A 17,629-nucleotide genomic window follows, 5' to 3' on the forward strand; every position below is an offset into this window, starting at 1 on the left:
GTGAGTCCGAGCCCCCCTTCAGGCTCGCTGCTGTCAGCCTGTCAGCATAGAGCCCGCTTCAGATCCCCTGTCCCCCAATCTCTCTGCCCCTGCTCGACTCGCACTCTCTCTCTCAAAAAACAAATAAAACATTTTAAAAAAAGTGACCGGAAACTAACATCACAGCAGCACCATGGAACAAACCTTACGTTCTTCTTTTTGCTTCCTTGTATTTTCAGACTTTTTACAGTGAACATGTATTGTGTAAGTAACAAAGAGGGAACATTTAAGCATAAAAGGAAAGGTGTGAGAAGATAAGCCATCCTTAGATTCTAAACTCTGAGATGCTGAGAGTCCACAGCAATAGCACTGATGGCCAAATGCTTTTCACTGGAACAGAGGCCAGGTGCTTATGGCGTTGGCCTCGTCCCCCAAGTCAGTCACTCACACGCATGCCCTCCCTCGAGCAAAGAGACAGCAGCTGGAGCCAGATCAAGAGAAGAACCACTCCCTCTCCCTGGCCTTCCCTTTAGTTCCCCAAGGACTGCGCTCCCGTCTGCGAAAGTACTAGCTACCTAGAGAGCTGGGCCAAGGCTTGTGCTGTCTCCTTAATGCGGAGCGTGTTCTGGTTAAGTACGTCGATGGACGGGACGAACAGGCAGGCGCGGCTGATGTCATCGGTGTAGTAGTCACTGTCAGAGATGGCCGTGAGCAGTTCGTTATACTCCCGGGAGATGGTGTTGCTGACTGGGACACCAAAGTCATCCACGTACTTCTTCAGAGAGTAGATGTACACCTTGATTTTGTTCTTTGGGTTGAAGCCACAGCGGTAGACGTCAAAGCACGTGTGCATCCTGCAGCTGAGATCGCCCCGCTCGGGGATGGGGCTGTCGGCGGGCAGCCTGACCACCGGCACGTCCCGGACGCTGCGCTTCTCCACGCTCCAGTCGCTGGAGGACTCGATGGAATGCGGCCAGAACTGGAACATGCCAGTGGCAATGAGGCCCAGGAGGACAATGGAGAAGAGGGTGATGTAGTAGATTCGGTGCTTGCTCTTCATTCTTGGGATGAGGGCAGGACCCCGGATATTGTACTTGACCGACGCACACATAATGACACAGGCAGCCTCTTCCTCACGCTCCTAGTTCCAGGGGGAGAAAGGAGACAAATGAAGTCCTTAGGGTGGCAAATGACTTAGTATACCTATTTCTTTCCCTTAAGTGATTTGATGAAATGACGAAAAGGGATTTTTGACCCTTCTTATAAACATAGACAAATATATATTTGTGCATTAAATGCTACATGACATATTTAATACTACACATACTAAACATAAATATTGATAAATATAAAAAGAGAACTAGAGCCTATAATTATACATACAAGGAAAGCATTAAGTGGTAACTGTGTGGGGCCTAGGAAGAAGGGCTCTGACCAAGGAAGAAAAATCAAAAGCAGAATAGCTAGATAGTTGTTTTGCTTTGTTTTCTCTAACACTTGCCCAATAGAAACTGATGCTTCATCTAGACAAGCTGACTCTTGGTTATTCTAAAATCTGCTTTCATTCACTTACCCAAGCAGCCCCGGGTGAGCAGGCACCCACCACGCACTGTGCAGGAAACGAGGAGGAAAGCAAAGGCCCCACCTCATGGGAACGGATATTCCACTGGGGGAGGTAAGACAAAACTCTAACAAAATGCCAAATGTAAAAATATCACTAGGAAAGTATCAATGAAGTGCCAAGGGTTGTTAGAGAAGAAAAGATTAATCTTTAAGTAAAACACACATTGGTGCTGGTGCTTCATAATGAAGGTGACAGATGACACGCTCGGATAGAAGGAAGGAATGAAGAAGAGCACAGGGAGATCAGGAGGAGGGAAAGAAGGCCCAATGTGGTGGATCGATTTCCAAAGATTGGTGCCAGCAATCTACATCTTTGAGGGTGCGTGCTACTTTCCCCATCAAAAGGCAGAACGTGAATCTGGGCTAGCCTCGTGACCTGCTCTGACCAAGAGAATGTGGCAGAAGTGACATTCGAGGGCTTCTGAGCTCAGGCCTTAAAAGACTTGGCAGCGGCTGCTTTTGTCCTCTGGGACTCCGGCTGCCACACCGCAAGGAAGCTGGGCTCCCAGCTGAGGGCAACTGCAGGGAGACCCCAGTGGAAACTCTGTGGAAGAGGTAAGAACCAACCCCAGAATCTGGAGCAAATCCATGGTTGTTACTGTCATTTAAGCCACAACACTTGGGGTTGGTTTGCCATACAGCAATACGTAAATGAAACAGCCAATAACCATCGCTGACTGATAGAAAATTCTTAGTCCTCAACTGAAAAGACAGACTTTCCTTGTAGATCACAACTTAGGATCCTTACCAGATAAACCTGCCCCATCCAATGCCTAGATACTGTAGGGAGGGCAGAGCCACGTGGGTGGCGCCACGCCTCACAGACCCACGAGGTTACTGCAGTAAGCTACTGTGGCATGCCAAGTGTCAAAGTCCCAGCCTATGAAATGGCCTCATTCCACTCACTGGTCTTGCAGAAAAGCTATTAATAAAAAGAGAAAATAACTGAGGAGTCCACAGACCATCGCAAAGGTTAACAGCCATTTTTACTTTGGCTAAATGGAGCTCTCCCCAACTGCTGCCCAGACCACAAAACTGCCCCCTGCCCAGCTAGCTGAATACCGCCAAGCTCTGAAGGCTGTAACCCTTATCAGCTTTTTGAGCAAAATGTAAATAGTCATGAACGATTTCAACTCCCATCTCTTGAGACCATGAGTTAGAACCTAGAAAATTTGCTAGTCACAGACTGATGCACGAAAGCGCACACGTTTTAAGCTCAAAAATTAGCATCGTTGGGGAATATACATCAGTCATCCAATATATACCCATTGGGTCCAGGAACATGGGAGTGATTTCACTTTTTCTGCCATTCTAACAACCAGTTTGCCCCTACTCCCTACCACTGCCAGCCCCGCCCCTCCCCCCCCCCCTTCCCTTCGTAGCTTTCTTGCCACACTCTTGGGTCTCTGCGCGACTTAGAAGACAGGAAGTTTCAGGACAAATGTGTGCCAGGAGCCAGCTGCACGCTCTACGTCCTTCACTGCCGCAAGTTAGAACGTCCCACAGGCTCTCCAGGTGTATTTACAGCCTGAATCAGCGGTTCTCCAACACCCAACAGGTGAGAATCACAGAGACGGCTTGTTACAAAACAGTCCTTGGCCCCAATGCGGGAGCTTTGTATTAGCAGGTCTAAAATAGGGTCATAGAATCTGTCAGTTTAGCAGGCTCCTCAGTGTTTATTTTGTGCAAACAGGTTTGAAATCTTTACTGAAATTAAACAAACCAATTTAACACAGTGGCTTTCAAGCTTTTTTTTTTCTTAACTAAAACCTGCCATAAGAAATGCATTTTACATTTTACATTTTATATTGACCCAGTACAGACACAGGGGTGTGTGTGTGTGTGTGTGTGTGTGTGTGTGTGTGTGTGTTTGTATTTGAAATAAAAGCTTGGCAAAACATTTAATCTTAGTATACAGCACTAGCCATAGAATATGTAATGAATACTAAATTTTTTCCATTGTTATTCTACTGCTTTTGTTAAAATTCTGGCCTTACCTACTAGATCAGTTCAATCAGCCAATAATTTAGACACCCATAGTTTAGAAAAAAACTGATTTCATATGTAACAAAAGTGGGATTAATGGAACAAAAATAGAATCCACACATGAGCTTACAAATGTTCACAAGTTATAGACTATGAGAAAGGCACTATCACAACAAAATAAACCTAAGTAGAAGGAAATAATAAAAACACAGTAATTAACTAATTAAACAAAACAGAAATGATCAACAAAGCTAAAGTTTGCTTTTTTAAAAAAATGAATAAAATTGACATTTGATATACTTCTGGTAGGATTAATCAAGATAAAGAGAAAAAAAGCACAAATAAATATCTAGAATGAAAAGGGGAACATAACTCTAAATGCTGCCTGTATTTAAAAGATAAGATGATATCAATAAACTTATGCCAAGGTATTTGAAAACTTAGATGAACTAGAAAAATTCTTTAAAAATATAATTTCTTGGGGCACCTGAATGGCTCAGTCGGTTGGGCGTCCAACTTCGGCTCAGGTCATGATCTCATGGTTTGTGAGTTCAAGCCCCACATCGGGCTGTGTGCTGACAGCTCAGAGCCTGGAGCCTGCTTCAGATTCTGTGTCTCCCTCTCTCTCTGGCACTTAGCCACTTGCACTCTGTCTCTTGCATTGTCTCAAAAATAAACAAACATTTTTAAAAATTTTTTAATATAATTTCCCTGGGGGCATCTGGGTGGCTCAAGTCGGTCGAGTGTCTGACTTCGGCTCTAGCCATGATCTCGCAGTTCATGAGTTTCAGCACAGAGACTGCTTCTGATCCTCTGTCCCCTTCTCTCTCTGCATCTCCCCCCCATTTGTGCTCTTTCAAAAATAAATAAAACCTTAAAAAAAAAATCACACACACACATTATATGTGTGTGTGTATATATATATATATATATATATATATATATATATATATATATTTAATTTATATATAAAATTTAATTTCCCAGGGCACCTGGGTGGCTCAGTTGGTTGGGGCATCTGACTCTTGATTTTGGCTCAGGTCATGATCTCATGGTTTGTGGGTTTGAGCACCACACTGGGCTCTGCACTGACAGTGTGGAACCTGCTTGGGATTCTCTCTCCCCCTCTCTCTCTGTCCCTCCCCTGCTCATTCTCTCTCTCTCTCTCTCAAAATAAACATTTAAAAAAATACACACACACACACACACACACACACACACACACACACATATATATATAAAATTTTTCAAGGAGTAACAGCAAACCTGAATATTTGTATAACATTAAAGAAATCAAATCAACGGTTTAAAAATCTTCCTAGAAAGCAAATCCTAGGCCCAGAAGATTTCCCAAGTTCTACTACACAGCCAAGAAATAATTCCAATTTTACACAAATAAGTTCCAAGTTCAGAAAAAAGGTGAAACATTCCCCAGCTTATATTAGGAGACTAGTATAACCTTAATACCAAAATCTCACACAGGTGGATTTCAAAGTATGTCTGAGGGCTCCCCACAATCCTTTCAAAGGCTCTGAAGTGTTTTTATAATAATACTGGTAAGATTTTTCACTTTCATTTTTGAGGCCATGTGATCCATGGTATTGCAAAGACTGCAGAAATAGATATGAGAATCCAGCTGTCTTCTGATAAGTTTTTCCTAATATAATGAAAGATACCAACTCACAGATTCAAGATCTCAAGTCCAAGCAGAATATATACAAAGAAAACCCCACCTACATATGTCAAAGTAAAACTACTGAAAAGAAAGCCAAAGAAAAATGTTAAAAGCGGCCAGAGGGGACAAAAATCTATCCAAGGTAGATTAAAAAGCTACACATTACAGGCAAAACTATAAAATATTTAGAACAGAGATCTCTATGGCTTCTGAGCAGAGAATGATTTCTAAAGCAAAATACAAAAAAGTGCAAACCATAAAAAGATAAAATGATAAATTCTGTGTCACAATTAAGAATTTTTGTTCATCGGGTTGCCTGGGTGGCTCAGTTGGTTAAGCGACCAAGTCTTGGTTGCGGTTCGTGGGTACGAGCCCCATGTCAGGATCTGCACTAAAAGTGTGGAGCCTGCTTGGGATTCTCTCTCTCTCTTTCCCTCTCTCTCTCTGCCCTTCCCCTGCTCACTCTCTCTGTGTCCTCTCTCTCAATAAATAGTTTTTTGTAAAAAAAGGACACCATAAGTTAAAAGACAATCAATAAACTAGTAGATACCTGCAATACATATAACCAATAAAGACTAGCAATGAGAATAAAGAATGCCTACAAAACAATAAAAACAAAACAAACAAAAAATAGAAAACCAGACAAAAGACAAACAGGAATTTCACAGAAGAGGAAACAAAACCAGCACATCAACTTTTGAGAAACACGTTTAGTCTCATTAATCGGGGGAAGTACAACCACAATGAGACACCATCTACCCACGAGCGCAAGAAGTATAAGAATCAAACACACCACCCAGTGCTGGCAGGGACCTGGCACATCCTGGCAGGAATATGAACAGGCTCCAGAGTCCCAGGTGGTCAGCATAAGGGCTGGAGAGAAGAGGAGCTAATGCTCCTACGTTAGAGTCCTAGGCATCACATTTTGCTTCTACTCGTCAGTTTGGTCCCTCTGCCCCCCGCCCCCCCAAAAAAAGAACCAGAGACAAGGATGGAGGTGCAGGTCGTTTACTTACTTGGAAGGTGACCTCAGAAAGCCAGAGCAGCTATCAAGAAGAGAGAGACAGGGAACCAGGGAAAGCCAGTAAGAGGTGCGTGATTTAAGCCGGTCACTGCGGTGGGCAACAGGGACTCTAGGAGGGCTGGGAAGCCTTTAAGAATTATGTGGACTACACCTTCTGTCCCTCAGAAGGATGAGAGCCCAAGGCATTTATCTCCCAACTGCACACTACTGCTTGAGGGTGGCCTGGCATTATTATCAGCTCATACTCTGTACTCAACAACCGCCAAAATATCTGGATACTATCCTTTCTTTGGTGTACATCAGTCTGATACAGAGCTGCAGTTTCTTGAGGAAGGACTGGGTGAACCTCTGTCTGTATTTGCAGGGATGCTGCAAAGTCCTCTTCAGAGAGATCCAGCCTCCCTCTCAATACATAGGATATGGGTCTGAGCTCATGTCGGAAAACAGGATTTTTCCATTACAACAGCTGACACCAGGCGTCTATTTGCCCACTCTTGGGTTGTTGTTTTTTTCGGGGTTTTTTTTCTGGGAAAACAAGTCAAGCGATGCCCTAGTTGGCCACCCATCTATACTGCCCTCAAGAATACCATACTCCAGGGGCGCCTGGGTGGCTCAGTCAGTTGAGCATCTGACTTCGGCTCAGGTCACAATCTCGTGGTTCACGAGTGGGCTCTGTGCTGACAGCTCAGAGCCTGGAGCCTACTTCACCTTCTGTGTCTCCCTGTCTGTCTGTCCCTCCCCACCTCGTACCCTGTCTCTCTCTCTCTCTCAAAAATAAATGAAAAGTTAAAAAAAATTAAAAAAAAAAAAAAAAGAAGAAGACCATACCCTTTTAGCATCACAGAAGACACATAGGTTACGATTTGGGCCTTATATCCCACTAGGAGTATTGGTCTACCATGTCACGGATGGTTAGTGCCACCACCTCTGCTACTTCAGAATCCTATCATGCTCACAGATCCTCAGGAACCCAATTCCATGTCACACGTGCTGGAGTCAATTCTGGCCCGCAGGGGACAACCGACACCAAGCTTCTCAAAGATGCTGGCCTCCTCTGGGTGTCCACGTTACCAGAGAGAAGGGAGTGAGCCCTCCTGGGAACACCAGCCTCAAGCAATAAATCAGTTGCAAATCTCCACTTCCCTATGCCCCTCATAACTTCCTCAACACCTGCCAAGACAGCTCTGGCGTCTCCACCTCCTTTACCATAGGCCAGGCCCTACCGGCACCACCGACATTTTGAGCCAGGTCATCCTTTCCTGCGGGGGAGGCAGAAACAACCCCCAGTTGTGACAACCCGCCACATATCCGGATCGCCAAACATCCCCCGGGGAGGCCAAGTCACCCCTAGCTGAGAACCGGTGGTACCGAGCACTGTCACGTTCAAGTTTCAAGGAATCTGTCCAGCAGATTGGCTCCAGTTGCTCTTGCAAGATCATTAAATCCTGAATCCTGAGGGAACACTCCCAAAGCAGCACAGCCTGTCCCAAGCGGCTTTACAGGCCACCGCTAGCCCGCTCTTCACCTAGCGACCTCCAGACTCACTCCCACGCGTGCGCCCCCAGCTCCTGCTCCTGCCTGTGAGCCAGGTCCTGTAGCTCATTCAGTACAAAAGCTATTTCTCCAGTAGCAGGGACTGTCCTTGCCCACTTGGGCAATGCTGAGATCTGGTGAAGGGGGAGGCTGATCTTGAGGAGGATATATACCATCCTGCAAGGCAATGGCCTTAAGCGAGGTCTTTGCAGAGTGTCCGAAAAGCAGTGGATCCTTCCGCTGGCCCAGGGGATCCAAGGAAACCTGGGGCTTCAAAGTTCTCAGCGCTTCTACCAAACATCTCCACCCTGGTCTCACCCGGTCTCGCTTTAGCAGCGGCCGCCTGCCAAGGCTGTGCATTCGGCCTCCCCTGCAGTTCTGCCGTGATGATGATGAAGCTCTGGGGCTGATTTTCAACAGCCTGCCCTCCAGCTGCAGGAGATGCCGCCACAGAGCCTTCTGTCGCTCACGGTGTATCCTGAGTTGGTATCTGGCTGACGTGAGCCAGACCTTACCTCAAGGCTCCCGGGAAGAAGGCAAGAGACAGCCAACTCCGCTGGCCTTATCATTACCGTTGTCCACATACTGCTCAAGTGTTAGAGCCACTGTAGTAGCCACCGCTTCCCCTTCTACCTGAATCGCATCCCTCCCACCGCCGGCAAGTCATGTAACTGTGATGCCAGAGAGTACCAATGGTTCCCAACACCAGCAGAGGGGTCCTCGTTGCCATCTGAGGGTGAAGGATTCCAGTTTCACAATACTATTCTCATCAGGGCTGGCTTTCTAGAGCCACTTCTCGTACCATCTGTCTTCAGTTTATGTTCTGCCAAACTAAGAAAAAAAAAACTTGAAAGCAGGTAGCTGGCAGAAGGGGAGTCCACAGAGCCAGAGTGAGGGACAAAGGAGAGGAGTCGGGGAAGGACAGAAAGCCATCGGGGTTACCACACTGAGCTGGGAAATGGGCTTCTGTCCCCTGCAGAAGGATCCATCTGCGGGACTATATGGAACACACCTCCGAACTGTCTCTTTAAAGGATCAGAAGCTATGGCATTTATCCACTGAAGACCATCCCCCAGGGGCTGAGGGCTATTCCAAGATATAAACTCACATTTCCAAGGTATGCCCTGCACAGGCTAAGCGAGCTCCCACAAGTTTTTGCCAAACAGCTAAGAGATACGGTGAGTGCTTGAGGTAGGATAAAAACTATTTTAAAATGAGGGGGAAAGTCTTAAATGAAAAAGGAAAGGAAAGGATGAGAGATAGAGCAAAAAAGTCCCTTACTCAGTGGTGTTTCAGAAACAGAGAACTTTCTTGGTGAGCATCCATGCACCTTTTACTGACTCATCACAGTATCTGCCACGTTGTATAAAATATTTGCAAGTCTGGGGCACCTGGGTGGCTCAGTCGGTTAAGCATCCAACGTCGGCTCAGGTCACGATCTCACAGTCCGTGAGTTCGAGCCCCGCATCGGGCTCTGTGCTGACAGCTCAGAGCCTGGAGCCTGCTTCGGATTCTGTGCCCCCCTCTCTCTCTGCCCCTCCCCTTGCTCATGCTCTCTCTCTCAAAAATAAATAAACATTTTAAAAAAATAAAAATAAATAAATATTTGCCAGTCTCTTCTACTGGTTGTCATGTTCTTGTAGTCAGTTTGCACACACTGAAGCTCAGAAAGATGTATTCCCCAAAACCATCATCCAAGAGAACAAGTAATCATCTTTCCATCCAAAGAGGACACTCACTACCACCACCATGTCCAAAGCTCCTGATGCTGAGCTTCTCTGAAGACAACAGACTGAAAGGAGGCTTCTGCTAAGTAATGTTCCATGTAATACCAGAACCCAGATGAAACAAGAATTTCATAACTAAGCCCTACAAACTTCATCTTCCTTAAAACATACCAAACCTGTCCCTGCAAAACACCGGAATCATCTGGCTAGCTGTCAAGCACTGAGTCACTGGAAAAATCTGTTAACTCCACTCTAATGTCAGGATGAGCTGCATTTTCTGTTCCTGGAATTATTTATTCCTAAAATTTGCCTGAAAAACCCTTTCCTTGGTGCTTCGGGCTATATCCAATCCACTTAGTCCAATGCTTTGAGTCACCATCTCTGGTCTTAACCTTTTTAGAAAAGGCCTCACAACTGAATTCCCAGGGCCACTGCTACACTGGAACTCAACCCAACAGTGCCTGAAAACAAAGGAACCAAATATTAGCAAAGGTAGGAAAATCTGCAATTCACTCCCTTACCTGATAGGGTCCTTTATAATTAAAGCTATATTATGGCTAGCCATCCCTAAAAATGGTGAAATTTTCAAGGGGGAATAAAAAGTGCTTCTTTGTGGGAATTATAATACAGTGCATATACTAACTAATGACTAAACTTTACTGAGGACTTACTACACGCTACAATCTGTTTTAAGCATTTTGTATTAATTTAATCTAACAGTGCCACCTGACAAGCTTTATTATTATCCTCATTTTACAGACAGGGAAAGTGCAACGGGAAGCGTAAGTAACTTGCACAATGTCACAAAACTAGAAAATGCCAAGGCTAGGATTTGGAGGATGGTAGTCTGGCTCTGGAGCCTGAGCTCTCAAACCCCATGCCTCCCCTAATTACCTTTAACACCCTAGATTAGATCTACCTTTTTCACTCAATTAGCAAAGCCAGCATAACTTGACGGACCCAAACCTATCCATACCCAGCATATGCAGCCAAAAGGCTTAAGTCAGCGGAAGTGAGAAATGCTGGAAACTGACTCATATACTACCGCGAATAGCCTGTGAGCCCTGAAATTTACAAACCAAGTCCAATGTAAGTCCTTAGAGCACTCAACTGACTTCCAAGAATTAAAATTGGCATGTTTCTATTTCAAGGAATCTTCAGACAAGGAGCAAGTCAAGGACGCTTCCAGATTAGCAACTCCCAGTAAGTTACACCAAGCGATCATGTGAATCTCGAAACTGTACACATAGATCTGGTTCCCACCGCCAGTAGTAAACCTCCAAACGCCTCTGAGCTTCGAGCCGATGCCCAAACTCAGGGCATCTTTGGCCACCTTCCCCACCAGTCTTTCCGCGCACCGGAACCTGCCGGGATGCCACAGGCCACGGGAGAGCCCAGCGCTCCAGAAGGCGCCGCGTAGGGAAGCAGATCTCCGCAGCTCGCGGGACGGAGGTGGCAGCGGGATGGCAGAGGTCACCGCGCAGGATGGGCCCTCTCTTTTCGGGGTCCGGAAAGAGAGGAAAGGGGCCGGCGGGGCAGGCGTGGGCAAGGGAGACAGGTGGGCACCCAAGCGCGGGGCGGGCCAGGGGAGCGACGAGAAGGCGGTGCGGAAATCAAAGCGCTCCCACAGCTGGAGAAGTAGCGAGCGGCCCGGGCGGGGGTGGGGTCGCCTCTCACCGCCCTCAGGCCTCCGCGCGGCCCGCGGTTCCCGGCGGCCCGGCCCGACTCTGCAGCTGCCACCGAGGCCCTTCCGAGCCGCGCTTACCTCGGCCACGGTTGCCTCCCGCTCGGCCCCGCGCTCGGTCACCGGCGCATGCCGCGGGGCGCGGGCCACGGCCGCCCAGGAGGAATCGCGCCGAGTCGCCGGCCGCCACCGCCGGCGCCGGGTCTGCGCAAGCGAGGGGGGAGCGAGGCGCCAGCGACCGGGCTTGGTGACGCCTGACACCGAGCTCACTGCGCATGCGGGAGCGGCCGGGCCCGCGCCCCCTGCTGGACAGGAGGAGTCAGGGCACCGCTTAGGATGTCTCCCTGGCAGGCACGCGCAGCTCAGGCTCCATCCTGAAACTCTCACGCAAAGACCCGCAGGCTCATAATCAAAGTAACTGCAGACCCAAGTAGCTACGCACCGTGCTTCACTTACAAAACTGACACAGACGTAAACGTTTTATTACAATCAGCACCGGCGAGCGTGCAGATTCCCGGAGGACAATTTGGCAGTATCCATCAAACGTGAAATGCCCGCAACCTTGCCCCTCCAATCCCTCTGTGTGGATTTTACCCCACAGGTATTCTCAACAACGTTCACCAGAATTACTCATTACAGCATTGTTCCTAAGAATACCTGAAAACCGGAAACCGGCAAAATAAACTATGAAAAAAGTTATGATTAGAATAGAATCATGTGAGAATGCGTATAGATGTCGGTATAGAAATAATCTCGAAGGTGTGTTAATATGAAAGCGTGCTCTAGAACGGTGAGCAAGTATGATCCCTTTTCTGTAAAATATATTTACATGCAAAAACAGGAGAGAGAAACTATACATGTAGATGTTTATATTCAAGCGTATGTATAATATTTTTTTTTTTGGAAGGAATCCAAGAAGCGATGAAGACTTTTGGGGGGGAGTAATTATGAAGGTAGAAATGGGGGAAAGAGATTGTTTTGTTTTCTGTATTATTTACATGATCTGGCCTTATACAGGCACAGTAAAACCCGTCATAAGGCATAAGTGGAGTCTAAAAAATTAAATCAAAATGCAGAGTGATGTTATTGAGAGGTTAATGAGATGACCCCATTGAGCTTGTGTAGTTTACAGGTAACTGGCGACAGAAGCCAAATCCATTTTAGGCCCAGCTATCCCTTAGCGCCACCTGCTGGACGTTGTCCCTTACAGCTTCAATATTCATGGGAATGTTTCCGAGTCCAGAGACTGGGGCTTCCCGCAGCAACAGTGATTCCGTGGATATTGTGAGTTAATATGTCTGTTTGTCACAGATCCAGGGAGACTGGGATGAGAATGTTCTGGAGATGGGAAACCCACATTTTCTTCTCCACATCCGAGAGAGTACTGCTCTGCTATCCAAGTCCACATCTTCCCCAAACCATAGGAAACTTAGCACAGGTACATACACCCCATTTGATAAGTGGAAAGATGGAAAATATTTTTTCTTCTTTGTCTTCCTCTGAATTAAATATATCTACAGTATATATGCTTTTCATTAATCATTATTCGTCCATTAAATGAGGACTTTCTGTGTTAAAGGCCTGTGTTAGGCTCAGCCTCTGAGGAACCTATCTTATTTACTTTTTATAACCCTACACATGTACAGTGCCTGGAACACAGTAAGTGCTCAGTGAATACGAATAAAGGGTGCCCAAGAACTAGGTGGGCCTCAATAGAATAAGACAAGTATACGAGCAAGATTAGCCAAAACTGAGGGTGAAAAGTGGTGTGGGAGAATATACACCAAGTGTTACAGGGCTCAAAAGAGAAAGCAACCCATCCAGTTGCAAAGATCTGGGAAGCCTTCACCCAAGATGTAATATCTTTGCTGTGAATAGGGCGTTCCAGACAGAGAAAAAGTCATGAGCAAAAACCCAGATGAGAAGGAGGAGGTGTAAAAACGGGAGAAGCCATCAGAAAGACCAAGTGTTTTTTTAATCCAGTGTAACTGGAACGATGTGGCTGCATTTCTAGGGGTAGAAACCATGCCAGTGATTGGAGGTAGGAAAGCACAGAAGTTATGATATTAGAAGCCATGCTAAAGCAGCTGGGGATGAGAGCAAAGAGTGGGGAATAAAACTATAAGCCAGACCTGACGCCTCTGAGAAGGTAGAAAAGTCTTAGTGGTCAGCAGTTAAAAGAGGAGAGGCTATAGAAAGATGTTGCATTACTCACTTTGAAGGTACAGAAAGAAAGAAAAACAGAGACCGCACCGACCCCCACCTACCCAGAGAGTCAGGAAAAGCAAAGGTGGGAGTTAGAAAAGGGGTGGCTTTCAAGGAAAGTGGCATCATCAGGGGAAAGCAAGGCTACCTGCAGGAAGAATTGCCTGTGTGCAGCTGAGTCCCAGATTTACCACTTCCTTTAAATGACAGCAGTTTGCAAGAATGAAGAAAGGTGTCATCTCCAAGGAAAAAGACTCTGTGAAAGAATCGTTCTGTGGTATTTTATGTTGGCTCAGCTTAAACAACACCGGCAGGCAGCCTGGAGAACTAGAAAACACCTATTAAAACCACATCAGATATAACGAACACTCTGTCAGGTGGGTGGCTGGGCTCATGAAAATAGTAAAGAAAATATACAGGAGCCAGAAATGAAGCACAGTGAGAAAATGAGTGTGAAAGCTACAAAGTTGGGTGTATAAGGTGGGGAGCTGATACCAAGAAGGCCATGTAAAGCTAGGACAGTGAGATGGCAGCCTGGAAAATTGACTCGGCATCAGTAACAACAAACCAAAAAACTGTCTTGTCCGGAGAGCGGAAAAAGAAGAGTCTCTGCGGAGAACGTTTAACATCAGGCTTCACAACGATGTGGGGTTTGAATTTATATTACCAGCATGGTCCAGAAAGCTCCAAGCCTAGAGAATAACATGACGTATCATCAACCCAGATTGGTAGCACCTGAAGAAGGAAATATAAATCCATGCCCAGCCCCCCTCCGACCCTCCGCCCAGAGGGTCATGCCTCCAGACAGGTTGCCCAGGATGCTGACAGATAAAACCCAAACAAATGTTAAGTTCACAATCCAGAATGAGCACATGAACAATAAGCCCATCAGAGGAAAGGTGCCTGGGGCACCTGGGTGGCTCAGTTGCTTAAGTGTCTGACTCTTGATTTTGGTATCCAGGGAGAGAGCAGCTGAGAATTTTCCATTATTGGGTGGGGATGACTATCTGTAACGGATGGACAGTGAGACTAACAGCAGACTTCTCAACAAAAACAAACAGAAGTCATAAGATAATGGAAAAAGGGGCCAAGAGAAGCTAGCAGCCCATGTAAATTGTATACCTAGTAAAACCATCTTTGAAGAATACGAGACACAAATAGAAAGAGACAGACACAAATAGAAAGAATTTACCATCAGTGGACCCTTCCTAACGGAATTTCTGAAAGATGTATTTCAGGAAAAGGAATGTTAGAACCAGAAGAAAGTACTGAGATGAAGGACGGACGGCAAACAATGAAACTGATAAACTCATGGGTAAATCAAAACAAATGCTGACTAAAGCAACAATAACAAACAGTAGCTGTATAAAACTATAAAAATAAAAATGACTGATTTGGAGATTAAAAACTAGATGTTTACCCCCGTGTTCACTGCAGCATTATTTACAGTAGCCAAGGTATGGAAACAACCTACTTGTCCATCAATAGATGAGTGCATAAAGAAAAGGGGATATATACACGTACAATGGAATATTATTCAGCCATAATAATGAATGAAATCTTGCCACGTGTGATACGATGGATGGACCTCAAGGGTATCGTGCTAAATAAGTCAGACAGAGAAAGACAAATACTGGGTGATCTCTCTTATTTGCAGAGTCTAAAAACAAAAACAAGGGGCGCCTAGGTAGCTCAGGCCGTTAAGCATCTGACTCTTGGATTTTGGCTCAGGTCATGATCTCACAGTTACCGAGTTCAAGCACTGCGTTGGGTTCTGTGCTGATAGTGTGGAGCCTGCTTGGGATTCTCTCTCTCTTCCTCTCTCTCTGACCCTCCCTTGCTCATGCTTATTCTCTCTCTCCGACCCTCCATCGCTCATGCTTATTCTCTCTCTCTCTCTCAAAATAAATAAATAACCATTTTAAAAACTTTAAAGTAGAAGTTCTATTTTGCCTGGTCTTTGCCTAAACTGGGGTTGTCATGAGTCTCCAAAGCACGGTTTCTGGAGGAAGAAGGAACAAACAGATCACCTAGGCATTAACTAAAATACTAGTCAACAGTGTCACAGGAGATGAAAATAAAGGAGTAAGAGTTAAATGTAAAAGGGCGTTTCCATGCTTAGGAGAAGGGTAAAGAAAATACTAAAAGTATGAATGTTGGGGCGCTTGGCTGGCTCAGTGGGTTAAGCATCTGACTCTTGATTTTGGCTCCGGTCACGATCCCAAGGTTCTTATGTTCCAGCCCCGCATCAGGCTCTGCACTGACAATGTGGACCCTGCTTGGGATTCTCTCTCTCTCCCCCCCTCTCTCTGCCCCTCCCCTGTGTGCATGCACTCTCTAAAATAAACTTTTAAAATAAATAAATGATGGAAGTATGAATGTGAATAATTTCAGAGTATCTGGCAAAGTGCTCGCTTGGATAACAAACCCCTACACATTTGAAGCCTGACAAATATCTTTCTTATTTACTTATTTTAATTTTTTTAACATGTATTTATTTTTGAGAGACAGAGACAAAGCATGAGCAGTGGAGGCAGAAAGATAGAAGGAGAGAGAATCTGAAGCAGGCTCCAGGCTCTGAGCTATCAACACAGAGCCTGATGTGGGGCTCGAACCCATAAACTGTGAGATCATAACCTGAGCCGAAGTTGAATGCTCAACCGACTAAGCCACCCAGGCACCCCTTATTTATTTTTAATGTTTGTTTGTTTTTGAAAGAGAGAGAGCAAGCAGGGAAGGGGCAGAGAGAGAAGGGGCCAGAGGATCTGAAGCAGGCTCCACACTGTCAGTGCAGAGCCCGACATGGGGCACGAATCCACAAACCAGGAGATCACGACCTGAGCTGGAGTCGAACACTCAACCGACTGAGCCACCCAGGCGCCCCACAAATATCTTTTTAAATAAATGAGCGAATAAATGACTGAAACAAAGCAAAAAGGAGGCACCAGAAAACATACTCTCCTCTCTGTCTCTGGAAGCACTTGGTGAGGGGGTGACGTGTGGAGCTTCTGGGGCCATATTGAGACCGTGAGGAAGGAAGCCCGAATGGGAAACATCAATGTGTTAGGAGAGCAGGGTGAGCAGATGAACAGAACCTGGGCTCCGAGCACCACATTCCCCTGGAATACGGGTGACTGAGGGAAGGCCAGTTGGCCTCCTGGAACAGGAGAGACATGAATGCTGAGGAAGAAAGGGTATCTATCCTTCAAACACCCTGTAGACATCTGCTACAAGGAGCACGGCGCTTGGAGCTGTCTGGAAGCCATCTTGCCACCACCTAAATGGAGCATGTCTGAAATGAGGCTACATAGAGGATACGGGAGCGAGCACGAAATCTGATGGCATCATTTGAACTCCTGGCTAGAGTCATGCCTGAAACATCTGCCCTTCCCCTTCCTAGTAAATTCAATAAACCCTCTACCCTTCTGTTTAAATATGAGCTGTGTTCACCATTTTTATAAACAAGTCTTAAGTAAGAGAATAACTTAGAAATTCTCATCGATTGAGAAAGGGAAATATATTATTTCCCTATGAAAAACCTTTCACCCTATAACTGCCAACAGTAGAGGGTTCTCCCAAAGACTCACAGAAATCCAATCACTTGGTGCCCAAACCTGGGGCTGCATCTCAGGGTTGTGGGGGAAAATGGCTTGAGCTCAGAAAATACATGGTGGATGTTGTTCACCTATCATGTGCCCTCTGTCTTGCCCTTCCCTGAGAGAGAGGCTTGATGCAGGTAACTATTTTGGGAAGTAATCTTAAGGGAATAGTGAAATCGGAATGAGTCCAGGAGAAAAGAGAAAGCCCATCCAGGGGTGTGCTACAGAGCAGGCTACTGTCGTGGGCACCCGGGGCTCACTCCCAGCAGGACTCTTGAAGAAGCCACGCAGAACGTCAGAACTGTCTACTGCAGGGAGGGATATTTATCCACTGGCTCCTGCCCCAGCCCCCATTGCTCAAGGATCATCCCAGAAGTGTGAACTCCCTCAGACCTCCCAGCGTACATGTGCCCCAAGTGGCTGTGCCAGAAAGTGACATTTGGAGCAGCTGAGGTGCCCTTGGGCTAAGCGCACACACGGCTGGCTGGCTGCAGTAAAGAGCGAAGCAGAAAGGTGACTAGGGAGGACATGAGATGGGGGTAGAATATGTCGGACCCACACTTCACAAAGAGATACACGTGGAGCACAGCCCAT

The 17,629-nt window shown here is 46.1% G+C and overlaps 1 protein-coding gene across 3 annotated transcripts in view; it reads right to left on the bottom strand.

Annotated features, from left to right (window-relative positions):
• The window catches only part of EXT2 (exostosin glycosyltransferase 2), a 144,351-nt gene extending 132,857 nt beyond the window's left edge, over positions 1 to 11,494 (bottom strand). Inside the window, exons 1-2 of one of the 3 annotated variants that reach the window (XM_053899817.1) lie at positions 11,313 to 11,494; positions 555 to 1,120 (exon numbers count right to left, since the gene is read on the bottom strand). In XM_053899817.1, the coding sequence (XP_053755792.1) occupies positions 555 to 1,090 (536 nt within the window). In that variant the 5' untranslated portion in view covers positions 1,091 to 1,120; positions 11,313 to 11,494. Of the gene's footprint in view, positions 1 to 554; positions 1,121 to 2,350; positions 2,469 to 11,312 lie in introns of those variants that run through there. The other 2 variants (XM_053899815.1, XM_053899816.1) reach the window with 2 other exon arrangements.
• Positions 11,495 to 17,629: the final 6,135 nt, after the last annotated feature.

This window comes from Panthera pardus, unplaced genomic scaffold (assembly GCF_024362965.1).
Source record: "Panthera pardus isolate Hobbes unplaced genomic scaffold, ASM2436296v1 HiC_scaffold_12, whole genome shotgun sequence".
NCBI classification, from domain to species: Eukaryota; Metazoa; Chordata; class Mammalia; order Carnivora; family Felidae; genus Panthera; species Panthera pardus.